The sequence below is a fragment of the Etheostoma spectabile genome, chromosome 16 (genome assembly GCF_008692095.1).
Source record: "Etheostoma spectabile isolate EspeVRDwgs_2016 chromosome 16, UIUC_Espe_1.0, whole genome shotgun sequence".
NCBI classification, from domain to species: domain Eukaryota; kingdom Metazoa; phylum Chordata; class Actinopteri; order Perciformes; family Percidae; genus Etheostoma; species Etheostoma spectabile.
This window is the reverse complement of record NC_045748.1, coordinates 8080876-8101192: the sequence shown is the minus strand read 5'-3', so window position 1 is coordinate 8101192 and position 20317 is coordinate 8080876. Positions and strand designations below refer to the sequence as shown.

The window sequence follows — 20317 nt, the reverse complement described above, 5'->3', positions numbered from 1 at the left end:
CAGCTGTCTGGGCAGATGTTTCAATAAAGGTCTTTTATCTCTGTCCACTTGCATTATTCTGTTTCTTTTGGATCTGCTCATTATTGAATCAGAGCAAATTGAAAAATATCTATTTTAAGATTGTTTTTTCTCTCCTTCATCTGACATTCCCTTAGTCTAGACTTGTAAATGTTCCCTGTGTCATCAAGAGATGCATCTAATTAAGGTAGCACTGATCTTAGAATGCTGTTTTATTGTGACTTCAAAAGCCTTCTCAGAAGACTGATTTGATTAATAATTTTCTGTACTGTTTGGCAATATATTGGTCTGTCATGCCATTAAAGCTTATTTGAATTTCATTTCTCTCCAGTACCTGTTATACATCTGTCCATAAGATCTCCAGGCGATGTCTTCGTAGACATTGTTCTTATACTTTTGTGCTTATATGTTTAAAAGAAGAGGCATATAGGAAATCCATAAATTACGGACTATCTGTATTCATTCTAGTTGAGTTTTTTGTGATTTATGTTTGATTTCCTCTTTCAGTTAATTGGTATTGACAACACATTGACAACAGATTCTGACCTTATAGCCTGCCTTTAAACACAGACATTTTGTTTATATATATATCCCCTGGGCTGTCCCAGTTCGGGCATTACAGCCCTAAGTGCTCTGAATACCACTGGAACCACTGTTACCATCATTTTCCACATCTCCTCTAGCTCCTTTCAGCCCTTGGTATTTTTCAAGCTTGTTCCTTCATTTTGATGTTGTTGTCGCTTGGGTCTGCTACATCTATCACAACTACCTTCTTCTGCTGTTTGTTGACCACCACGATGTCCGGTTGGTTAGCCATCACCATTTTATCAGTCTGGATCTGGAAGTCCCACAGGATCTTAGCTCTGTCATTCTCTGACACCTTTGGAGGTACCTCCCACTTTGACCTTGGGACTTCCAGACCATACTAGGCACAGATGTTCCTGTACACTATGCCAACCACTTGGTTATGGCGTTCCAGGTATGCCGTGCCTGCCTGCATTTTACACCCCACTGTTATGTGCTGGACTGTCTCAGGGGCATCTGGTATGATAGACCCCAGCCTCCAATGATCTTGTGCGCACAGCATGTTTTTGTGCTGCCATGATTAGTGCCTCTGTGCTATCTTTCAGACCAGCCTTTTCCAGGACCAGCCTTTTCCAGGAGCTGCCTTACTCTGTGTAGGTACTTGGTGGCCAACTCATGGTTTCTATTTGCCTGCGGTATTCCAAGGTATTTGTAGCTGTCCTGAACAACTATGTTACCTGGTAGTTCTACCCAAACAGTTGTAACCATCTTACCTCTCTTTGATACCATCCAACCACATTTAACTGATCCAAATGAAATTCTAATGTCATTGCTGTAGAGCCTTGTGATGTGGATCAGTGAGTCACTTGTGATCATCTCTCTCAAGTCAACTACCCTTGTGTTAAGCCTAAACTGTTCTTGTGTCCTGGCACCTTCTTGCCATAGCATCTTTGTTGTACCTCATCAATCTCTAGTTGTGATGTCAGTCTGTGGCTGCGGATATTTAAACATTGAGCTTTGATGTTGGGTTTCTCTGCCAAATTCCAAGAATGTCATGGTCTTGTTGCAGTAGCCCATTTCAGGTTGCCCTGGTTCCCTGACACTCCTAATCGTGGTTTTACTCTGTTTTCGCTCGGAAGGATTCAATGTTAGCCACGCCCTAACCACGCCCCGGACCGGGATTTGAATCCCGTTTTTTTGCATGAAAATCAATGGTGTTACCCACTGTTACCCACTGTTAGACCACATTAAGATGTTTTACACTGTTATTACTAATACAGTTGCATGTTGCATAAGCAGTAGGCATGAACAGTCTTTGGGATTAGGCATTTGTGAGTCCAAGGTGCACAGTATATATTCATTCAACCATGTGCCTGGCTTTAAAATTTCACAAAACAAAATATCAGCAAAATCTCTTCTATTTTCTTATTGCTTTTTCTCTTAAACTTTTTCAGTCTTTTTAGCCACCTAACAACCCTGTCTGTGTTCAAATTCACATACTAGCATACTGCATGCTACATCAATCTGTACGTACTGCACACTGCCTTCTAAATTAACGATTTATCAGCAGACTATTCACACTGAATTATGTTACTACTTATGTCAGGAATAGTATGTTACTATGTGATTTCAAACACAGCCCGTTTTCCTTTGTCATAACCTCTTTATCTCCTCTTTCTCCTCTTTCTCCTATCCACTCCTCTTTATTTCCATCTGCCCTCTGTTTAGGTTTCACCTCTCCCCATCTAACTCTCTCACCACCTTTTTCATCTTCTCCATCATTTTGTTTCTCTGTTTCATAGCCATTCATCAAATCCCTTTCTATCTTAAATACTCATCTAGACCTCTTTCTCCCTCTCGCTCCATGTCAATTTGCCATTCACTCTGTCTTTGTTTCGCCTGCTCTGCTTAGTCACTTTAACTCTCTTATCATCATTTCATCTTTCCTCTGTCATTCCTTCTCATTTCTGTTGCTGCTCTGCTGCTGAATGCTGTTTCCCTTCATGCTCTCACACTTCTTTTTTCTATGTGTTTCCAGCCTGAGATCCCGTCTATATTATGTGGAGCATTTGTAGGATGATTCTATTACATGTCTCCTAACTGCTGGATAATTTAATAAGCACCACTGAGATGACACACAGTTATAATCTACTTAATGAAGCCACTGTGCTGATGAATTGTGTGCTTTCTCCTCCTTAATTTTTCTCTCTCAATCACTCCCTACCCTCCTTTACTCTTTTCTACTCTTTCTCTCTCTCTGCTCCTCTCATTCCATCCTTCCCTCCTCTTGCTCTCTGCAGGGTGTTGATGGAGAGCCATTCGAATGACAGCCGGGACAGTGGTCATCACTGGTGGAATTCTAGCTACAGTTATATTACTCCTTATCATCGCAGTACTGTGCTACTGTAGACTGCAGGTAAGGCCACAGCTGCTGTAAGACACTGTTGCATTCATTTTATTTTCTCTGAAATTGGGAGTCCTTGTATAGCAATTTTAAAGTCACAGTATAATCATAAGTAAAGCTGCTTTTATGTGTGATTTTGTGTTTGTGACCTTCAATTACCAAGGATAATAAGATATTTCTTATTAATAAAATTGAATGTATGAGTGTAGCTGCATTCTTCTGACTGCACAATCATCTCTGTTAACTGAATAGAAAATGTCTCTACAGCTGTATTCAGAATTGCAAAAAAATACAGTAATAATCTATTTATGCTAATTGGGGAATGGTGGCCATGATTTTAGGAGGACCTGTTAAGTCTATCTGAGAACAGTGGGTCTTTGTAAGGAAAGAAAGTCCCCTACCACTGAGTATTGGTCATTTACAGTAACATCAGCATGTTAATATGCTCACAAGAACATTCCTAACATGTTGATGTTTAGCTGGCATAGTCTTTACAATGTTCACCATCTTAGTTTAGCATATTAGCATGTTAACATTTGTTCAATACCACTAAACACATATTACAGCTGAGGATGATTGGTGATGATTTATGAGGACTATGGTAAACGTCTTCTCAGATCTCTGCAGAGTTTTCTGTTGCACGACTAAAACAACCTTTGAACATACACGTTCTACCGAAACAAGTTCCTTCCCAAGGCAATTTCGCAGCGGCACTGTGGCTCCTCAAGGCGCTTAACACCGCCCACAACAATTGTGATTGGTTTAAAGAAATGACAATGAACAAGGATTCCTGGATTGCTGTCTGGACTAGCCAGACCCTCCTCCGCAGCGCTGTGGAGGAAGGTCTGGCAATGTGAGACCAGTCATAAATCCAAGTATTGGACAAATTAAAATTTTGACCTAATAATGTGGCTAGTAGAAAGGTCAGGGGATCACCAACGTTAACACAATTCATTCTGAGGGAAACATGAATGTCTGGACCAAATTCCATGATCCATTCAATAGTTGCTGAGATATATTAGTCTGGACCAAAGTGGTTGATCGTTTGTACGAATGACCATCATTGCCATCTCTAGAGGCATGCCGCTAGTGTGACTAAAATGTACATTTATGGTAATGAAGCAAAGCTTTTCTGTATGTAGTAGTTCTTTAATAGTAGTTCATATGTATTAAAGACTTCAGTTTCATTTTTGTTTTATGTTTTAAAGTTATCATGCTGTCAATCTTTCTATAGGGTTGTGCTCTGATGTTCAGATCACTGGTCTTTGCCAGGTTCTCTGTATTCTCTCAGAATAAAATGAAAATGGAATTAGGTGACAAGAGCTGCTTTGTGTTTTCATGCTTGACAAACTCCAATTAGGTTGAAACACCTCCTGGAAGACTTACCACAGTTTGTGGATTGCTTTTAAAGCATGTGGGTTTGTTTCTGTTTTACATTATACTATAGACCTACGTCAGGCTAGGGTCTTGTATGGTGTGTGTGTGTGTGTGTGTGTGTGTGTGTGAGAGAGAGAGAGAGAGAGAGAGAGAGAGAGAGAATGAGAGGCAAATTGTAGAGCAGCAATTGAATAAACTATATGATCCTTTCCACTTAGATCTTATTACAGTTCTTGGGACTATATTTCACAGCAAAATCAAAAGTGATCCACAAATTTTGGCTTCAAATTGGCAGAATGCCAGGAATTAATTTAAAAGCATTTTGTGAGCTTGAAAAAGAAACCACAAATTCTCCACTAAAGTGGATTCTGTTCACAAATCTGTAATAGATTTGGAACGATAGAAAAATAATTACAGACAAAACCTTTTTGCACGTGCATGTGGATTTGCAAGCACCTCATGGGAAAATGGGCTAAAGTGAGGTTGGATTATGAGAGACTTCCTTTCTCTGAAGAGTGTTGCATGAATGCATGCTTTCTGTCCATAGTGTAAAACCACAGACAATTGTGGTAGCCTGACGTTATGTAAATACATACATTTACGCTATATTTATTTATTATGAAATGTTATTTTCCATTTCTTCTACTCAATATGCACAAAATCTCAGACTTTCTGATTGCAAGCATTGTAAAATTGTACCATAATTATTATAACATAGACTTTAGTGGCTGATAAATGCATGTAAACTTGTTTGCCAAAGCGTTTATTTAGCTGTTGCTGCTAACAACATGGCCATGCAGACATTTCAGTAGAATATAATAAATGTCCCTTCCTTTCTCTTATTGTTTTCTCTTCATTGTTAATCCACTATTTTGTAATACCTCTTTTTAACACCAATCTTCTTTCCTTCATCATTCGTCATTTTACACCTTTTGGTACCTTTTTGCCCTAATATTATCTCTGCTTCTCCCTCCCTTTTCTTTCTACCCCATCCTCCTTCCTCTCTCACCCCCAGTATTATTGCTGCAAGAAGGAAGAGTCCGAGTCGGAGGAGGAGGAGCCAGATTTTGCGGTTACGTCCCGCCTTCCACCTGTCCACTCCAATCACAACATTGTGGCGGCGACGGCTGCCGCCTCCTCCATCCCAAATGGCCCCGCCCTTTTCTCCACCCCTCCACTGGCCAGGAAACTAACACGCTCACAGACCTTCTGTCCATCCTGTACACACTATGAGCTGCCTTTCTACCTCCAGCCCCCCCCCCAGCCGCAAATCCATCATCAACCAGATGGGTTGAGGAACGGAGGTGACCGGATCATCTACCGAAGTGTCCAACAGCAGGACCTGGACCTGCCAGTGCCTGTTAACATTACAAACTACCGTAAACCAAACCTCGCCCGATCGGTCACCATGAGGGACATGTTCACACGCAGCTGCAGCATCAGCACTGATGTTTAGCTGGGCGCGGTTGGAACTCTGTCTCAGTTTGTGCTTAAATGAATTGAGGTGGCCTAGGCCGGACTGGGCTTGAGTCCAACCGTGTTTTTGTCATCTTGACCAGTTTAGTCAAGTCTAGTGTAGATGATCTAGTCTGGTCTTGTTCTACTAGTCACCTGTTGCAGAATGGAGGACTCAGATGGCTCTCAGGACAGGAGTTTTAAAGGTACTATGCTCAGGTCCAGGACTTTACACTTGGGCCCATATAGAGTTTAAAGTATTTAAAAAAAATAAAAACGTTAAATTATCAATAACATGAACTTCTTATCGTTATGTTTTGAAAATCTCTTTTTTAACAATAACAATGGGCTTTGTTTCAGAATTTGATAGAATTTGTTTAGCCCTACTTCCTCTGGACTCTTCTACCCATGGCCTGAAAAATACACAGATTCCCGCCATGTCAAAATGACATAACCGGCAGGGATTTTCTCTCTGCCATAGCTGCTACTGTACAAACAAAATATGATTAGGAAAAGTCCAGTGATTCCCTCTCCTATGATGGGATGATCTGTCTGTTCCTCCATCCACAGATTATAGAGATTATAAAATATCACTCACCGCCAGTGGAGGAAGGGGGATGTCATGTTTTAGCTGCCACCCACTGGCAGTTTAGATAGACTTAAATTTGGCCATAATATTTGGCATAATAGACATAAAGGGCTCACAGAAAATGAAAATCCTTGCTTGTTTTCCACATCCTTTCATAGAGGTCTCCGGTTTGATGAGAGGCTGGTTTCTCTGAGCATCTGCTGACAACACAAAGTGTATGTACTACACTTCAGCAGAGACAGACCTCTGAGTTCTTGCAAGCAGGGCGGACTAGGTGCCAAAGGGGGATGGGTTCTTGCATTTGTCTGCATTTGTGCGACTGTGCTTGCATGCATGTGTGCGTGTGTGTGTGACTCAATCAGTTGTTATAGCAGGATTCTTTTTCCATACAATTAAACAATCTGTCACCCCTATGTGTACCAAACCGAGTGTTGGGTTGCAATAACACTTTAAACTTGTAAAGGGTGAAGGGATTGTATTAGTTGGACACTTTACCTTTAAATTCATGCTAATGCCAGAGGATGTGACTACATTTAATTTGTAAATGTTTATTTTACTGATTAATGCTATAACACACTCAAGATGTAGGTGGCAGTCAGATGAGTAAAACGTTTTTACAGCAACACTTAACTTTAATGTGATGTTCAGTTAAGTTATTCACTGAAGTTGAATTTTGTGGACTCCTCAGTGCATTCCTTTTGTCATTTCTGATTTGTTGGTGTGTGGCATTATGGGCTAAGGATGAATGTACCTTTAAAGGCACATCTATAAATATTTAACAGGCCATAGCGTAAACTCCGGTGTCTCTCTTCTCTCGACTGACTGGACTGAGGAATATTTGCTCTTCATCTGAGGTACTCAGAGAGTTCCTTCCTGGGATTGTTTTTATTTTCTGCGCTTGGTTCAGCGGCCTGGCTGGAGGGCTGATTTTCTGAGTGGAGGAACAGTGGAGTGGAGTTTTATGGACACAGGACACACAATAAATGAATGAAATGATTTACTGTTTGATTTCAAGAAGAATTGCTTGTAGTCGTGTGAGGGGCTTGAAGCTGATTGGATTGTCCTTCTTGGACCTCCCCCTCCGCTCAAAATGGATGGTAAATGCTGAACCCCCCCCCCTTTCTGTCTCTTTGTTGATTTTATCAGCAGTCATGCTCATTTATATTCCCAAAGGGTTAAACAGTGAGTTTTTCCTCTTGTGACGTGCTTTCCTGCAAATACACTACTACGACACACACACACACACACACACACACACACACACACACACACACACACACACACACACTTCCCAGTGCTATGCTTTCCTTACTTTTTAAACAGATGTGACAGTTGCACAGGAAACTTTGTGCCATATAGAATTATGAGAGCAATTTATTATTATTATTACAAGTGTATATTCAAATGCAGTGTTGCTTTTCCCTACAGTATTTGAATTACTTGCTTTATTTTATGATCCAGCTGGGTTTTTTAGACACAGCAGAAATGTTTCTGTCCTTGTTTCTAATATATAACTAACAGAACCATTGTTGCTAATAAAATGGTGTGAAAATCCTTCTGATCTGTTTTGTTGGTGCTGTTATTTTCACCAAGTTATATTTCCTGTGGCTCGAATTTATATTCAAATGTTACTAAATGACAAACCTGGGGAGTTTAAATTCAAGTAATTTACACTATTTGTGTGCAACGTGTACTTATATATAATGGGCCTATTGATAAAGGTTTATGCCTGGGCATGGCTCCAGTGGATTCATCCTGGATTATCTTATTTAGGGAACTTTTAAACGTAGGGTAAATATCAGCTAGCTGCAATATATGCTTTGAAAAACGACCCTTTGTAGATTAAAAACAGCAATCTGATTCTGTTTAGCTTGGTGCATGTTTGTCTCTTTGTTGTCAATGAAACTCATAAGCCAACACCTGTTCATCATCTTAACTTATGGAGGAAATGTACTGTTATGCTCAGCGGCAGCCAAACACAGGTGTAAATACGTCTCAGAGAGAAATCAGTGAACATATTAATATGCTTCAGACATACTGTAGCCGATAAAACAGTGAAGCCTGCCAAACCTCTAACCAGAGCAACAGCGATTTAGTCTGTCCACACAGTGCACACAGATCCAGTCAGCCCTGAGGCGACGAGATGAGAGTCATGACAGCAAACATGTTTGAATAGTAAGGCTGAAGAAACAAGAATGTGATGCTTACTGTAAGTGCGATGATGAACCAATCTGACAGTCAGAGGCGAGGAGATGATAGCCACGATGAAAAGTCATCCGGCTAGAAGACAAAAATGGGAAGCTTAATTCTGACAATAAACTGAGTGAGTCAGAGAGGCAAGCAGACTAATCATACAATAGAAAAACAACTGAGAACTATTTCAGAGAGAAAATAGAGGTAGTTATAGGAAGGATGAGTCAGAGCAAATGAATGACAAATAGCACATACCACAGAATCCACAGACCGATAGAGGCGTAGAAGAGCTCACATCAAAGCGAGGCCTCCCTGGCAGGGACGTGAATAGCCATTTTGTGATGGCATTAATACAACAGCACTGCTTCAGATATGGAAAACCTTTCAGATTGTGATGGATTCTCTTTGATGAGGCTATATTCAAACTCATTTATTAATACATTAAATTGTAACAGGGAATTACTGTGACTACAATTCCACAGGCAAGAAAAAATGGTTGGAAATGTCTTTATTTATTCCCTTTACAGTAATTATAATATATATGCGATGATACTAGGACTACTTATCTGGTTACATTGTATCTCAGTTTGAGGTATGGATCATGTTTAACATTCTTGGCTCAGAGACAACTGCCAGCCTGTCAAAGTAAAAGCATTCGTAACATTCAGTTAAAATCCTGATGAGGGATTCATTACTGTTTTGATTGAGATGTTGTTGTGAAAGTGAGCTTGGAGGTTTGTGGCGGTATCCTTCCATCACGGCTGACATTGTTCGAGCTCAGGAAGAATCTACCTCCCAACTAAAACAGACGCCGCGATCTATTGGCTACTTTCTATCAAAGAGTCATTCACCAAGGCTCTGGATGCTAGTCTGAAAAGCTAAATATAAACACCAATCTTTCCTTTTAAGCTTTACTCCAGTAAAACCTTTTCACTGAAAACACTGATTTGTATGGGTATGGTGGGGCATACATTTGTGTGTAGGTTTTTGGGTAATGTGTTTGTTTTTTATCCATTTCTGTATTTGTTTGCAAAAAAGTTTGTACTTTAGCCTATAGTGTGAATAAGCGCTTGTGCAGGCTTTGTGAATTATTTAGCGGCATAATCGCCTCCAGTGTAAGCAGAGCTTGTAGCGCAGCCTTTAGAGGTGTATCGATGTTTTATGACATGCTTTGAATCATCCCCCTCATCTACCCCTCACCCTGCAGCAGTGTGCTCACTCTCTCTCACCCTGTCTGTCTACTGCATCTCTTGTGCAATCTTTTTCTTCTTCTTCTTCTTCTTCTCTTCTTCTTGTTTCTCTGCCATCTTTCCTTTACTACTTACTACATGGTGTGTGTGTGTGTGTGTGTGTGTGTGTGTGTGTGTGTGTGTGTGTGTGTGTGTGTGTGTGTGTGTGTGTGTGTGTGTGTGTGTGTGTGTGTGTGTGTGGTGTGTGTGTGTGTGTGTGTCTATTTTATGGTCGCTGGTGATATTGTAATTCCCCAGCAGTGGAATTTAGATGCAGTACAGAAGAGGCGTGTGGGATATACATCATATATTTTTATAATGATGCTGTCCTATTACTGAACATTCCTTGCCCTTTATCTTGGCATTCCCGGGACTCTTCACCACCAAAGTGGACATTACCCAAACACAGGCAGTCCATGCTTTGAGAGGTTGGTAGCACATTAGGAAAGAGCCCTTTCCTCCGACTATAAACCAAACTAAAACCAACATCACAATTAGACACTTGCTGACATTAACAACAACAGCAGATGTTATATTTGCTGCGATAAAAACATCCCTGTCATTGCTGCACACACAAATAAAACACATGACTTTGTGTCCTTAATTAACTAAAGTCAGGGATGTATAGCAGCCATTCAGAAAATGTGACAGAGTAACGGACACTTATTGCTCTGTCAAAGATGTATTGAAATAGCTATCCTCCACAAATCTCTCTGTGTCCCACACACACACCCACACCCACACACGCACACACGCACACACACACGCACACACACACACGCATCACTCTATGCAGGAGCCATTACCGCCCAGTGTGTGTAATCTTGTGATTTCTAAAAGGAGAAAAGGCCATACCTCCTGTCTGAATTTTTCATTACAGACCCTCTCTGTCTTTGTATAACATCTGATAAATAAGCAATGAATCCTGAGGACACAACACAGATGGGATTCAACTTTATGTCCTCCACACCCCCAACACCAACCCCCCTGGATACACATTTTGTTCTGCCTTTCTGTCTCACTCTCTTCTTGCTAAATATTTTGCTGTGATTCTCTTTCTTTGCTACTTGCCCAGTGAGCTGTAGGCCTACTGAACCTATGGGGTAGAAAAAGTGTGTGTGTGTGTGTGTGTGTGTGTGTGTGTGTGTGTGTGTGTGTGTGTGTGTGGTGTGTGTGTGTGTGTGTGTGTGTGTGTGTGTGTGTGTGTGTGTGTGTGTGTTCTCATTAAACTATATTCGTGGGGTCCAAAAACTTGGAATACATTATACTTGTGGAGTCTGGACAGCTTTGTGGGGCCAAAATACTGGACCCCACAAATTTAAAGGGCTGTTTGAGGGTTAAGACTTGGTTTTAGGATTAGGGTTAGAATTAGGTTATGGTTAGGGTTAGGGTAAGGATTACGGTTAGGCATTTAGTTGTGATGGTTAAGGTTGGGGCAAGGTGCTAGGGAATGCATTATGTCAATGACGGGTCCCTACAAAGATAGTGAGACGCATAGTGTGTGCGCGCGTTCGTGTAGCCTCAGTTAAAGTTAGCAATAAATGAATATCGCTGACCCACAACATCGCTCTCAGGCTATGCATTATTTTTTCTCAGTCAACAAGTGAGAGTTTTCTTTTAGCCAGAGAGAGAGAGAAGGAAGAATCTGTAGGCTACGTAGGCAGGGAATCAACAGAAATGTGATAAAAGCAGAAGTAGGCTAGAACAGTTAACTTAAATTGTACGTTGTCGCCATCTGGTGGTCCAATAATGATATTGGCTTTGTTGACACCTTCACAGTCAGTGGTTGACACATGCCAGCCCCGCATTGGGTCTGGTTGTTGTCGAAGTAAACGCAAAAATTGTGCAGACAACCCATGTTGGGATGATTTAGTGGTAACATTAACTGGAACCATTTATCCTTGTTTACAGTTTGTAGAATTTAGCTTGACAATAATCGTTTTTAAAAAATTTGAATGTCAAAAATAGGGAAAATAAAAATTAGGCTAAGGGTTGTGAAAGTTCACGAAAAATTTTGTCGCTTTTTACGGTTTTGACCCAACGCCCAAAATTTATTTCAAACACTGGCTAATATTTTAGACTGAGTGCTGAGTACAAAAAAAAACCAAAAAGCCAAAGTTAGGTTTTTTTTGGTAACGGTTTAAAAAAAAACTGAGACCAAAAATGGGGGATTTTTGGGAAAAGTCCAACCGTTTTTTAAAAATTATTTTGGGGGTTTTTGGGCCCTTAAAATTTTTATGACCTGAAGAAAGGGAAAAGGGGAGGGGGAATGGGAAGAATGACGCAGCCAAAAAAGGGCCCAGGGTTTTGGAATCTAAATGTGGGCCCCTGTTTTTTTCAAGGAGGGAAACCCCTGTAACTGCCCCCTGCCAACCCCGGAGGGCCAGGAAACCCCCCGTCCCTTTTTCATAAAAATTAAAAAAATTGGGCCGCAATTGGGTGGGGGGCTTGGCGTTACTGGCAGCCCTTTAAATTTCCCCCAACCCGTTGAAAGTTGGGAAATCTTTTGGTAGCTTTTGCCGAGGAAATCTCAATCATGCCCCAAACTTGCCGAGGCGGGGCGCGTGTATAGTAAGGAGGTAAATAGGCACAGGGAAAATTTTTTGCAACTAAAAAAGCTATTTAACAATTTAATTAAACCTAAAAAAAGCTAAGGGAAGTTAAAAATGGTTTTGCAGTTTTTTCCTGAAATACGGGATTTGGCGAAATACCCCGCGGGAAGTCCCTTGGTTATGACACAATTTTTTAGTATTTTTTTCAAAAACTTTGCAAAGGAGCCAAAGTTAATACAAGGTAATGGGGGGTTTTTAAATTGTCGGTTTTTTTAGAAACAAAAAATGGACAAAAAAAACTTGCCCCAATTTTCAGTCAAAGCCCAAAAAAAACCCCAGGGAAGAGTGGGTTTTCCCGGGTTTTTTTGGGAAACCAAAATTTTTTTACAAGTCCCGCCTCTCGCTAAAGAACTAAACCTTCAAAAAGAATCTTTTTGTTATCGGGCCCGCGGAATTTTTCCCCTTTTTGTTAATTTCTGAACCACTGCATTAAATCCAAAAATAACCCGCATATTTTTACAAATTAAAGGGGTTATGAACACAGAGCAATCGGGTGAAAACCCCCGGTTTGTGAAAAACCAAGGGCCCCTTTGACACCCGAGAGGGGGATTTTAAGGGGCGTGAAAAGGAATTGTAAACGTAATCCAAATTTTAAGTTTTTCGTTACTGGTATTTCGTGGATAAAAAGTTTTTTGTCCGGGATTTCTGTTTTTTTGGAGCATTTTAATTTTCAGGGTTGGAATTTAAATTAAACTAATACATAGGGTGTTTGTTGAAGTTTTGGGCGTGACAAATTTTAAAAAACGCTTTTTGTGGGGGGTCTGACTTACTTTGGGGTGTAGCTTAAACCCGTTTTTTTCTTTTTAGTACACAGACAAAACAGCTTGTATTTTATCGTTGTTTCCCTTCCCTTTTTTAGAGTTTAAAAAATTTTAGTGAACATGGAACCCCCCCAAATAAAGGGTTTTCTTTTAATACATTTTTTTCATCAAATTATACGGATACTTTAACAAAAGTTTTGCTCGTCTCTCCCTAGAACTCCATTCTCAAAGTTTAAGAGGGTACACGCCCACTTCAAATCACCTGTGAGTAAACCCCCTCTCTGTCTCACACACACACACACACACACACACACACACACACACACACACACACACACACACACACACACACACACACCACACACCACACACACACACACACACACAACCACAATCCTCTATGAAGTGCCCATGTGCATCCAGTATCATGGTTGTGTGTATGCATCCAACAGCTTCAAGTAACTGAGAGTGCTAAACTTAGCCCTGCAGAGGAGGTAGCAGAGCTGAAGAGGAGAGCAGAGCAGCTGGGTACAGAGATAGCACAGCTGGAGGCTGAGTGAGTACAGCTGTGTGTATTTGTCTTTCTGTGTTTCTGTCATTGAGGTCCAACTTCAATGGTATGGGTTGAGGTTAAGCATGTAGTGCTAATGATTCAGTTTAGTCCTAGGGGGCAGGGAATCAAAAGTGTTGATCCGCACTAATAATACTATGATATACCCATGATGCATATGTGTTTCCATGTGTGCTCTTTTAGCCTGCACAGTTTTCTGATTTGCTTTAGTTTTTTTCTGTTCTATTTGTGTGTGTGTGTGTGTGTGTGTGTGTGTGTGTGTGTGTGTGTTTCTCCAGAGGATGCAGAGTAGAGGAGCTGGAGCATCATATTGATATGCTGCATGAATACAATGACATTAAAGACATTGGACAGTCACTCCTGGGCCGTATTGGTAAGAGAATTGATTGTATTTGAATCCACATTAGTATCATTTAAACATGCATAATTGCAGAATTTACAAGACCAAGATCCAATTTATAATGTTTATAATTGAATATTGTGGCTTACACTTAATTTAAATTTAAACTGAACTGACCAGTAGTAAAATAAGTCACAAATTCAGAAATAGATTCTGGACAGTCATTTTAAATAATTCACTCATATGGAGTGTTTTGTAATACACTTTGTGCTTATTCTTTATGGCTTGATTTATTCAACCCCACTGTGGGCTTTCATTACTTTAGCTCAGTACTTTTGATCAAATTAGCACAATGTCTTCCTATTTCTGGGGCACAGTCAAATTGAGACTGTAGGAAAGGGTCTACATTTTCTTTAAAGTAAACTGAGGTGTGGAAAATGTATTGTAATACAGCAATATCAACCACCCACAGTATACATTTAATACCCAACTTGTATGTTGATTGTAGCAGCCATTAATTGGATGAATGCTCTCCTCCCTCTCATAGTAGTGGCCTTCTTTTGTATCCATGACAGATGAAGTCCAGTTGCAGTTATGCACCAATAAAATATAGCTTTAGCATTATATCTGTAAAAGTATAATTTAAAAATGTTGAGATTTGTTGGGATTTAAGTTGTTGTACAGCCAACCACCAGAAGGCAGCAGAGCAGTGTCTCTGTTTCCCTGAATGCCTGACTCAAAACAGTCTAAACTTCAAACAGTATTTACTATACTATAAAACTTTCATTCCATTAAATTGACACTTTACCAAAAGATTTCATTGGTTCAAGTGCTTACTAATTTAGCTAGCTTGGTTATACTTGGGTTATCATCTCATCAAGCTTAAATTTATAATTTATTTAAATACTTTTTGTTTATATAGCATTACTTTTGGTGCTACGTTTAATAATCACCTCATTCAAATCACTGATTGGATAGGAGCTGGTACATCAGTGACGCCGTGTCCGGTTGCTGAGACTGAGCGTGTGGAACATCAAGGACTCTGAACTCCTAAAACAAATTTAAGTAATAAAGGTTCCAAAGTTTCCCCATAACTAAGAACTATTGATGTAAAGGAAAGTCAGTCTAGCAAGTCGAGGAAAAGAATCACTGGATAGAGCTAAATTAGCTGCCTTGATCCGTGGAATAATAAAGGAAGAAATAAATGAGGCAATGAATAAATTACAGCCTCAGTTTGATGCACTACAACTCGGACTGAAGGATTGTAAAGATAAACTCGTAGATGTGGAGTTGGGCCTGTCCGGCATGCATGACAGAATGAATGAAGCGGAGCATGTGTATAAAGCTCTCCAAGAAGAAATCAAAGAAGTGAGAGACAAAACTGAAAAGCTGGAGAGTCACAGCCAAAGATTCAACCTCAGAGTATTTAGCCTCAACTAAGATTTGGAAAAAAAATCTGCCATATAAACCCAAAGTGGAAATTGCACACTGAGTGCACAGTGTTAAATTGAACCCAATTTAAATGAGCACAGCAACGGCATGTGGATTATCACAGGAAATTAATAAACTGACTAGAATATGTATAATAAGGGATGGCACTCAATCAGCTTCCTGTATGGTCAATACAGGAAGTTGATTGATACCTTTTATAAATAGACTAGAATTTTACTCAAATTGTTTATCTGTACCAATTGGTTGCAGTGACCATAGTCTTATTGCAATCGTAAGGAAAACAAAAGTTCCTAAATCGGTTCCAAAAGTAATAATGAAGATTAGAAGATTTAATCAATTGCAATATGAAGATGATGTCACAAATGCAAACTGGTAAGAGGTATTTTTACAAAAGGATCCGGAGAAAGCATTTCAGCTTTTTGATCAAACTTTAATGACAATTGTAGAAAATCATGCACCAATTAAAAAGTTTACTGTTCAAAATGTCAAAACCCCGTGGTTAGAGCAAGAATTAAAAGATCTTATGAAAGAAAGAGATCTAGCTAGAGTAAGCAAGCAGCAATCATATCTACTTTCAAGTCGGACTGGCAAATATATTTTAAACTTAGAAATTGTGTAACTAACTTAAATGAGAAGACAAAGAAATTGTACTATAACAAGAAAATTCCAGAAATAAAACATGATAGTATACAATTATGGAATACATTGAATAATAAGAGGAAATAAATCAACTTCAGTGATTTTCTTACCAAACCAAGTGATATAGAAAATTATCTCAACAATTATTTCATAAATAACATAAATAATCTTAAAAATACTACACAGCCAAACATGACAGATTTGTCAAAAACATTGATAAATAAGATCAAGGAAGGTAAATCACGAAGCTTTAAATATAAGAGTCTCTGTTTATAAAGTTGAATTACTTCTGATGAATTGTAAAAACAAACCACCTGGTGTTGACTATCTTGAGTATATGTTGCTTAAGCCAATCGTTTCAATCATTGCTCCTACTATTGCTCATATACTTAATGGGTTTTATGGAAAATATGTAAAGTTGTGCCAGTACCAAATAATAAGAAAATGCCTTTCTCTGGATCATACGGTGGACCAATAAGCTTATTACCAATTCTCTGTAAAATACCGGAAAGAATTGTTTATGAACAGATTCAGTCTTATTTTTTAAATAACAATTTAATTACAGACGTCAGTATGCATACAGAGGAAAACACTCAACAGCCACTGCCCTAACTCAGATGGTTGATGACTGGTTTAAGGATATGGAGGAGAGGAAAATAATGGGTGTTGTGATGCTTGATTTTACTGCAGTATTTGATATAATTGACAACATCTTACTGTTAAAAAAAATGGAACATTTGTTTTTTTCACAAACCGCGTTATTATGGATGGAAAGTTATTTGACTGATAGAAGACAATTAGTTTACTTTAATGGAAGTTTTTCAAAGGGAAGGCTTGAGGAACATGGAGTGCATCAAGGAACTTGCCTTGGGTCACTCCTCTACACGATCTTTACTTATGATTTACCATCTGTTTTAGATAAAGCCAGCATTTCAGTGTTCGCTGATGATTCCATGTAAATAAATACAGCACATTTACATTTAATAGGAACTGATATTAGTGATCTAAATACTGAACTACAGAGAGAGCTACAGTCAGTGATGGACTGGCTCAGGAGTTACAAACTGATTCTCAATGGATCTAAAACATCCAGTTTAGTAGTTGGGACTCATTTTTCTTTATGTTCCAAACCGAAACTTGAACTCAGTGTAGAGCAAACTTCTGTAGAGCAAAGAGAAGAGGCTAAACATTTGGGTGTGATGACTGACAATAGATTGTGTTGGGACAAACACGTTCAGAAACTGGGAAGTTAAATGGGCAACACCTTGTCAGTTATAAGGTGTGCAAGAAACCACACACACAAGTTCTTCAGGCTTTGTTTTTTCACATCTGGATTACTGCTCTGTGGTTGGGTCCAGCACTTTGGCAATTCATAATAAAAAAACTACAAGTGATTCAGAAAAAAGCTGCATGTGTGGGTTTAGATCAAATGTTGATAAAATGCATAAAACCCTCTCATGGTTTGAAGTTAAAAATAGATTTTTTTTTACATAATGTTATAACAAAACACCTTTTACTTTATATGCAAAACTATCCTTTAGTACTAATACACATCATTATCCAACAAGGCATGCATTAGTAGGTAGTTCTATTTTACCTAAAGTGGAAACCAAATCAATTCAATGTTCAGTTAGGTACAGAGCAATGTGTGAATGGAACCTTCTTCCAAAGACTATCAAACAAAACACTCAGTAGTGTTTTAAAAAATCACTTAGGACATGATACCTTTAATGGAATTTATATATTTAATACCAAATTAGAGTCTGTTAAAGGGCATTTTGTTATCTTATTTCTTAAAATAGATCTATTCAGGGTAGTGTCTTTTATTTTATTTTTTGTATTAATTGCGTTAACTAAGATTTCAATTTGATTTGTATTTTGAAATGTTACAATGTCTGTGTGTGTGTGTGTGTGTAATGTGATGTCGTAAAAAGTATTGTCACAAGAACAGATTGAAGGACCCCAGGAAGCATAGCTTTTAGCTTATGCTGAAGCTAATGGGGATCTAAATAAAACAAACAAACCCTTCGCAGGCTGTAGGACCTAGAGAGACCTGAAAGTTGTGTTGTCACTTCACCTTTTCCCTACAACGTTGGTCATAAATCCTCTGACTGCATACTACTGTGTAAATATGTATGTCTGGGCACACACTAGTGTAAGGAAATGAGGCTACGAGTGTCTGTGTGTCTTCAAAAAATATTTGTGCTGCAACATCGTGAGGTTGAGAAGTTCACACCTTTCACACTGTTAGCAAGTTTTTTGGTGAATCACAGCCAAGTCACAATATGTGTGTCATAACAAACATGACTTTTTACCTACTTTTACATGCACACGCCTGTGTGCGTGGTGTCAAATAAAATCTGGATATACCGATTTAGTCTACTGATCTTTGTGGAATATGTACAAAGGAATAACACAGAAAGTTATACATTCTTCAAATGCTTATTTTCCCACTTCTCTGGTTGTCTGCTCTAATGTCATTTATTTCCCTAATTCTGTGGTTGTTTGTGTAGAATAACGGAGCTATCTCTCATTTAAATTGATACTGGGAGTTAAAAGCTTGCTATCTCTTTAAAATCTCTGTCAGTACTGTACAGTGGACAGTCGGGATGATAATGACCTCTTAGTGAATGGAGGTGGCGTTTCCCCTCTGACACAATGGCCGTCTTTCTCACACACACTCTCTCTCTCTCACACACAATTACAATCTCTGTCTGTCACACAGGAATATGCATACACTTTCACAAATACAAACAAATGCTATCATCCTCTTCCCCTCTTCCTGCTCTCTCTCTCTCTTGCTCTATCTCTCTCTAACTTTCTCTCAAACACACACTTTTGGAAAGAGTCTACACTTGAACACTGAGTTGCTGTTATATGCTGTTATTCTGAGAGGGAGGAGGTGTGTAGGCTGGAGAGTAAGCAAGGAGACACAAGGAGATGCCCTGCAGTACCCTCTAAAGACAACTGTCCCTTTGTCTCTTACTCTCTCCATCTGTCGGCCATTAAGGTCATTTTCCCTATATCATCTTGAAAATATACACAATGTCACATGTTTTGAGCTATTAATGTAACCCAGGAGTTTCCTTGAGAAATCTGCCATTGTCACATCTGCAAAGATGTGTCTTTTTACCTAGATAATCTTATAAATATACACATGTTCACGTTTTGAGCTATTTATATAATCCAGGGATTCCCTTGTGAAATCTGCCATTGTCGTTCATGTCATGTGATCTCTTATTGATAAAAATAAAGCATAAAAATTAGACTTACCTCGAGGTCAGATAAGAGTTTGTTTTATCTTTCAATAACATTTTAAAGCTACTGATACAATATTGTCACCAAGTACAAGCCTTGTGTTCAAAGTTAATCATTTGTTTGGGCACTGTGGTGTCGGTCTGTTCAGTGTTTTGAGGATTGTTTTAAAAGTAGACTAGAGGGAGTTGACCCTGTAATATGCTGAAGGGGCCTAACTCCTACTTTGCTATGTCTTGCAGCTGCTGTGCGGGGAACCACCACACGAGATCTCTACAGCCATTTTGGTCTGGAACTGGATGACTGAAGGAAAAAAAAAAAAAAGTATGAAATGACAGTGGTGAGACTGGTTCTTCAGACCAAGGGGAAAGGGGCTTAAAAGGACTTTTTGATCAAAGTTTGGATTTGGACTTAAGATGTGACAAGAGGAACTGTGTTGACCCCAACCGGCAGACAAAGGTCTGCCCATTTTCTTGGTGATTTTTGTGTTCACCTCTTTACCGAGACAGATTTCAACAGTGGTAATGAGCACGATAAGAGGAGAATGACGCTGGTCCTGCAGGCAGACATTACATGTAAGAGGCCATCTACTCAAACCATTAACTTACGCCGTTGTTTTTGACATTTGAGCCTTTGTAAATGGAGTTTGGATGAAGGTATGCAGGATGGTTGCATGAATGTTAATTACTTTTCTGACTTTGGTTTGTTATTTACAAAAAAAGGGAATTCTGGGGTGTTAACTTGAAGTGTAAAATAAAATGTACTAGCTACTAGTATAATATGCTTTCTACGTTGACAGTACATGTAATAAATAGGCACTCGGACCACCACAGAATGTATGTCCTTTGCATTATCCCCTCATTGTCCACTATGGAAACTCTTACAGATGCATCATAG

The 20317-nt window shown here is 39.2% G+C and overlaps 2 protein-coding genes across 6 annotated transcripts in view; both read left to right on the top strand.

Annotated features, from left to right (window-relative positions):
* The window catches only part of fam163ba (family with sequence similarity 163 member B, genome duplicate a), a 69342-nt gene extending 61416 nt beyond the window's left edge, over positions 1–7926 (top strand). For all 5 annotated transcript variants that reach the window (XM_032539088.1, XM_032539085.1, XM_032539086.1 and 2 more), the window contains 2 exons: positions 2844–2959; positions 5340–7926. In XM_032539088.1, coding sequence (XP_032394979.1) covers positions 2867–2959; positions 5340–5780 — 534 coding nt within the window. In that variant the 5' untranslated portion in view covers positions 2844–2866 and the 3' untranslated portion in view covers positions 5781–7926. The remainder of the gene's footprint in view (positions 1–2843; positions 2960–5339) is intronic.
* A 3284-nt stretch (positions 7927–11210) lies between these two features.
* Positions 11211–20255, top strand: swi5 (SWI5 homologous recombination repair protein). The gene is made up of 5 exons (XM_032540327.1): positions 11211–11219; positions 13359–13427; positions 13616–13719; positions 14013–14107; positions 19663–20255. The coding sequence occupies exons 1-5, from the start codon at positions 11211–11213 to the stop codon at positions 19725–19727; spliced, it is 342 nt and encodes a 113-aa protein (XP_032396218.1). The 3' UTR covers positions 19728–20255.
* The last annotated feature ends 62 nt before the right edge of the window (positions 20256–20317 follow it).